Source organism: Limulus polyphemus, unplaced genomic scaffold (assembly GCF_000517525.1).
Source record: "Limulus polyphemus unplaced genomic scaffold, Limulus_polyphemus-2.1.2 Scaffold704, whole genome shotgun sequence".
Classification (NCBI taxonomy): Eukaryota; Metazoa; Arthropoda; class Merostomata; order Xiphosura; family Limulidae; genus Limulus; species Limulus polyphemus.
The window spans coordinates 295,962-302,312 of NW_013666314.1; the positions used below are offsets into that span (position 1 = coordinate 295,962).

At 34.1% G+C, this 6,351-nt stretch overlaps 1 protein-coding gene across 1 annotated transcript; it reads right to left on the reverse strand.

The window, feature by feature from the left end:
* Positions 1 to 3,435: 3,435 nt before the first annotated feature.
* Positions 3,436 to 5,772, reverse strand: LOC111085900. The gene is made up of 4 exons (XM_022386702.1): positions 5,731 to 5,772; positions 5,282 to 5,404; positions 4,757 to 4,909; positions 3,436 to 4,577 (listed from the first exon to the last, which is right to left on the reverse strand). The coding sequence occupies exons 2-4, from the start codon at positions 5,375 to 5,377 to the stop codon at positions 4,479 to 4,481; spliced, it is 348 nt and encodes a 115-aa protein (XP_022242410.1). The 5' UTR covers positions 5,378 to 5,404; positions 5,731 to 5,772; the 3' UTR covers positions 3,436 to 4,478.
* Between the last annotated feature and the right edge of the window lie 579 nt (positions 5,773 to 6,351).

A 6,351-nucleotide genomic window follows, 5' to 3' on the forward strand; every position in this document is an offset into this window, starting at 1 on the left:
CGAAGGATCATAAATTTGCCCGCCAGCTCGAGTGTGATCTAGATGCCCTCTTTTTTAGTATATATAAGCCTGGCAAACGAAACCAGCAGCAGATAAATAACTGAGTGAAGCAAACAGTAGGCACCATAAGTAAAGTGTGTGAATCACTGTGATTTATAGCGTGTATTATAAAAGTTGTTAAGTTTAGAGTGACGATGTACATACGCACTGTGAAATTACTGTGTATTAAAAGTTTGTATCGAGGAAAAATAAACTGGGTTAATCAAGAAAGGACTTGTATCGCTGAAGTTTCTCGGAAGGAATTTATACCGGAAATTAACAAACAAGCAGATACGCAACTTGCACTTTTCTTTTGGTGCACTATGAATTTGTCAGTCCGAGGCCAAGAGCATTCAGTTCCGATTTTAACCCTGGATTCGGACTGTTACACATCATATCCTTAATTTCTCGTTCCTTAGCTAAATTTAACAAGTTATTATTGATCCTTTGGTGAAATATTTCACCTTTCATATTCCTCTCCGGCCCGGTGTTACGATAAAAGACGCTGGATGTAATTTTTAAACTAGGTTTAAATTGGTATGAGTGGAGTATATTTCCCACAGAAGTGTAATAAAAACGCCTATGATACTTACAGATAAAGTGGTCCTATGTTTTAACAACAGATAAAGTATTCGGACTGTTAATGATGTGTTTGAAATTATTATCAATCTTATTCTGATGTAACAAGACACCGTGCCCATGGGCGCCCTCAGGAAGGGGCAAGAGCTGGCATTTGCCCCCCTTAATTTCACAAAAAATTGCACGTATTATGATGTAAGCTTAACATCGTAATTAAAGTAATTATTTTTAGTAATCTTTATTAAAACTGTACATTTTGTTTGCGTTTAAGCACGCATAACACACATTCTTTTAGTCTGTTGACTTTCACTGTAAAAGCTGATGTCCCACATACATGTTTTGCCCCCCTTCCCCGTAAATATTTCTGTGGGTGCCCATACCCATGCTATAACTATTGGTAACAAAAAATCATGCTTCGCAAACTTAGGCTTAATACATTATAGAGCATGAATTTTTGAAGTAAAATATCATACTATGAGATCCAGATTAAGTATTTGTAATTTCCATGTACTTAAAATACAGATTTATTGTATTCTATCTTCCACAAGTAGACCGTACGTACCGTGACTGCCCACAGCGGAATTGCTACACATAGTTTACTTTTAGAAAGGTTCGATAAACTTGAGATTACATAAATAAATAAATAAATAAATAAAACTATGTCGTAAATCTCCAGAAACTGACATAAAATTTTGAAGCAGTTTTACTGTCATGTTTACTGATTGTCGGTTGAGACTCTCAATTAAAGATTAACAGATATGTTTAAATAATTACTGCAAGCTATAAAACGCAATTTGAAACTCCAGCAAAGTTAGTATCAACTCGTTATCTTTTATTATTGAATATTACACTTAACAAACATTGAGTTTAGTACTTATTTATTGAAATTTACAGCAAGAAATGTACAGATACGTTAGTATTCAACAATCAACCATTTAACTGTTAAATTAGTGCCCGAAATTTTCTAGAACACTTAAACCATCATAGTTAATTTATAGAAATTTATCGAAACGGAAAGAAACTATTGTTTCTCTTACTAAAACATGTAAAAATACAATGTGTTTTGAAAGAATAAAATCGGTAAGAGATATAATGCACACGGCAATTCTGAAAATGTCACTGTTTTAACTATAAATGTTAAAAAAAACACTTTTCACAAATGTAGAGTAATCTCTTTATCGTAACAAAGAAAGACAATTCATTGGTATTTTCTCAAAACTAATAAATTAGTTTGTAGCTATGTTAAGTAGGGTAACGTAAGAATAAAATATGATAGCAATAATTTGTTCATTTCAGCACAGAGTAAGATTTTTAGCAAAAAAAACCCATTTGTTAGTTTGTACTCTTTGTTACCTAATACCAGACATTAATATGTTGAATATTAACTCTTAATAAACTAACTGGAAGTAAATCCGTCATTTTCATCATCCAGATATAATAACAAAGATTGATAGTACAAAATACATAATGTTTCGTTCCATTGTTTTTGTGGCTTTTTCTAGGCTGGAACATCAATTTAATCAATTTGCACAGATTCAATGTTTGCTTGTTATTTCTTTCTCAGATCCTGATGTATATCCACTACTTATACTTTAATTATGTTGTACACCTCCATGACTATAATGCTCAGTTTTTTGTTGTCGTTTTAAAATAAACTTTAACACTTGTATCATTTTCTATTAGATCAAATGATTAGAACACATACTGTAGAGTAAAATATTTATCTGTTGTTCCAGTCCCTCACCTCCACCAACACTGTTTCAGGTTTGCGTGATGTCTTCACCGATTTGTTCTCTTCGTGGTTCTTGTGGTTGGGTATCAGTGTAACAGTAGTCTTAGTGCAAGTGTCCTTAATGTCCAAAGGGATGGGCATGGCTTTAAATGAGGTAACTGTTGTTCCAGGAGTATGGGGATGAGGACGAATAGACCTTTCCTCTGAGAAGTATTTAGGAAGAGTAGTACACACAAACACACCTCCGACTGGTGGAGATGGGGTTGGGCAGAGAGGAGATTTTTCTGATGATTCTATTTGGGAGGATGAAGATACATCAAATGTAGATGTTTCTTTTACCTTCATAAGATAAGGAGTTCGGGAATCTTTCAAGATGTCATTATCTTCGGAACTGGATGGTGGTGAGTTTCGACGTTGATGTCTACTGTTGTAATTTGTTGTGGTTGACATCTGCATAACTTCATTACTGGGATAAATAAAGTCAGGAAGGTTTTGCATAAATTCTTTTTGTTTTTCATAAAGTTCAGATGATGATTCATTATTAACAATAGTGATTTCAGTATCTTTTCTATTAGACTCATCTCCGTAATATATATTGTAGCAACTGTGGTGGTAAGAGCCTTTTTCTTGCGAAACATCACTCTCAACTTTTGTATCTTCATGACAATGTTTATAAATGTTATCACGAAGTTCTGCGTGGTAGTAGGAATTATTCAAGTCACTTACATTCAGTTGTTCGGATGACTGCTTTGGCATACTCTTCAAACTGTCTTTCTGCTGTACTATGTAACTTCCGACTGCATTGCCAAAATTGCTATTGTTGATGTTTGACAATTGTTTATAGTTAATGCTTTCTCCCAAAATTTCAGACTCGTGTGTTTTATTTTTAGCACCTCCGTGGTAACTGACATTAAGTTCATCTCCAAAATAATATGTACGAGGTGTGCGTACTGCAGAGACTTGTTCCCGCTCCTCACAAAGGTTCGACAGAACTAGTCTTATATGGTGTATGAATACCACATTCTTCGGAGAATTTTTGAGGAGACGTAGGAAAAGTTGTGGGATGATAAGCGTCCTCCAAGAGGTTCACTTGGACAAAGCGATCTGCTCTATCAATAGTTTGAGGTGAAGACTCATCTATAAATCTTGTATTCTGTGGAAGGATGTGTAACATAACGGAATTATAAAAGTCCCCGTGGAAAGAGGCATGCCTTCCTCAGAAACTGCGAGATTACGTGATACTTCATTGTAAGAAGAACCATTATCGGGAGTCTGGTTTTCTGAATGGAAAACCTCTAATTTGTGCTCTTTATTTTTCTTGTCTCTATCTTCTTCTTCTAGTGTAGTTTTGTTTTCATCTATGACAAAAGCTTTTGACTTCCGTGGAATATACTGAGACAACAGACGTGAAGATCCTTGTCTCGGCGAATTTAGCTGATAGTTGGATAAGATATAGTTAAAGTTGTCTTTTCCTAAACCAGCCAGTGGAGTAGTTTTGGCGCTTTCTTTATGTGACGGTAAAGCTGATGTTTGAGCCTCAGAAAGCTTCCGTGGTTTTGAATCCCACTCTGATATTCCTAGAAAATTTTTAGTTTTAGTTTTTTCGTGAAACGTTTTACTTAAATAATTTTTGTTTTGTTCTTCATAACCTTGAGGAAATGTAAGGTCACTTTTTACACATTCTTTGTCAAATTGAGTATGAGAAGGAATTTTGGAGTCTTCGGTGAACTGGACGTGTATAACCTTTTTAGTTTGTTTTGTCTGTAATGGTTCGAATTCACTTCTACTGTCTGAACCAAAATGATGTTTTAGCCAACGGTTTGCGTTATACTTTTTTATTTCTTCTTTTTCAACATCCAGGTCTGCTTTAGTAATTGAATCTCGTCTCAGAATATTTTGTTCTCTCTCTTGTGGTATTCTCATATTCTCCGATCTATCTTCATAGTACTCAGTGTTTTTGTTAATTTCAGTAGAGAATTTTGACATTGTTGCTTCGTAAGCTTCATTCTCAAGAATTTCATGTTGATCCTCGTAATGTTGTGTCCTGGAGGTTTCTGTGATCAGTTCTCCATTTTTCAGTTCAGATACTTCTTTAATCTCCTCCTTATCTCTCACTTTCTGATCATAGCTAAAAATAATGAATGATTTTTTCTTGTAATGACTTATTGAGATCTTCCCCTTGACTGAGAAATCCATCGCTATGGTCTGGTATCTTGTTAAGAAAATCCTGAAAGTATAAAAAGGTATAATGGCATTTATGGATGTATATAACCCGTGGCAGTGACGTATAACATACAGTACAACGTGTCGGTAACAGAATTTATAATTATTTTTATATTATCTTCTTTTCAAACTTTCATACTCTTAAGATATATTATGCAAATTAAACATTAATCAGCTACTCACTGTGCCTGTAACATCCTGGAAACTTTCATCACAGAGCTGTTTACTTTCTTCTTTGTTTTCTCTTACGGTGTGCTTGGTCACAATTTTTTCAGTGACCAGTCGGGCTGATCCACGATCATCTAGGCTTAGATCATCGCCACCTGTAGCTTTGTACTGGTGAGTGAGATTGTTATAACCTCATTAGTAATATTGTCTAATATGCTTAATTTTCTAACGGCAATTCAGTTTCTGTAGTTAACATTCAGGAATGTAGTAATTATCGGAAGACTGAAGAATTTTGAGCTTACGTGGCATTACTGTTAGGTGACTATATAGGCATATATATATATAAAGCTCATCTGCATATTTTGAAACATAAGCTACTAAGTATTACTTAATACATGTAAAGGAATAATCTCCAAGTAATAAATTAAATCATAAACACTGCAACGTATAAAATTTGTCAATTTAGCTCAAATTATATCGATATCTAGTGTTCTCAAGACAATTCGTTCCTTTACACCTAGTAACATATTATATTCTTACATCTGTATTTTCTGTTTCCTCTTTATGATTGTCTTCTGTAGTTTTAGTAGTAATTTGAGGTCCACTGTCTTCCACCACCTTTCCATCTTCATACATTATCTGGCGCTGAACCCGCGTCTCCACCTATTGGTCATAATATTCAACGCATATTTGATAAACCTTTATATCAAATTATTTGCACGATATATGAGGTTAAAGATGTACTTGTGCTGCATACATGTGCGATAAATTATACTATCTACAAACACTAATAAACAGAATGTTTTCTCCCGAGATAACACTGTGGTAAATATCCCATTACAAGTTTGTATAAAGATGTGTTATTCAGTCATCTAACTACAGAGTTATGTTCACCCAATATATCAGAATGATAATCTTGTGAACTAGAAACAGTGGAACCTGTAGTTACTAACTCAAAGATACTTGTGCTGGTTACTTGACCTTCTTACCTGTCTACTTTTGTGGTTGACAACCTTTTTGGTTGAGGTCCATTCCTCTAAAAAAATGAAAGAAACAAAGGTGATTTTTGTTTTCTCACAAAGCATCATTATACCTTGTGTTTAGCAACTGAAAACTAATTCAGATAATCCAATATTAAGCTACCTTTACTAAAGTTGTGTATTTAACGGGTCACTTTCTAAAACCACTTAGTCCCTATATATAAAGCAACAAAAAGTTTTATAAAACATATTACACCAAAAGGAAGGATAGCGGGAATTTTACGTAGCGTATCCAAACCTTAGATGAAATATAATTAAAAAAACATTAAAATTAAATTTCACCTCTCCATAAAATAACATGAAATTATATATATATATGCATATAGTTGCGAATTTCCTGACCCAGTAAGATTAATTTATTTGTTTTAGGCCCAAACTCTATACCGGGTGTCTCTCTTCCGCACCTCATAGAAAAGAGCGTGTACTTCTTTTATCCATCATGATAATCATTAGGAAAACTGTTTACGATTGGGAAACACGATTTAAATGCAGGGATAGCTGTGAAATGTAGGTGTATTGATTTTAAACCGCTTAAATACGGTAAAGAAAGGTTAAAGTGGATATTAGGTC

What these genes read in the sequence shown, in the direction of transcription:
- LOC111085900 (XM_022386702.1), bottom strand. Translation starts at nt 5,377, where the DNA reads ATGTATGAAGATGGAAAGGTGGTGGAAGACAGTGGACCTCAAATTACT. An exon ending in AGGAAACAGAAAATACAGAT is followed by an intron (nt 4,910 to 5,281) that starts GTAAGAATATAA and finishes CTCACTCACCAG; the next exon opens with TACAAAGCTACAGGTGGCGA. An exon ending in TCCAGGATGTTACAGGCACA is followed by an intron (nt 4,578 to 4,756) that starts GTGAGTAGCTGA and finishes TTATACTTTCAG; the next exon opens with GATTTTCTTAACAAGATACC.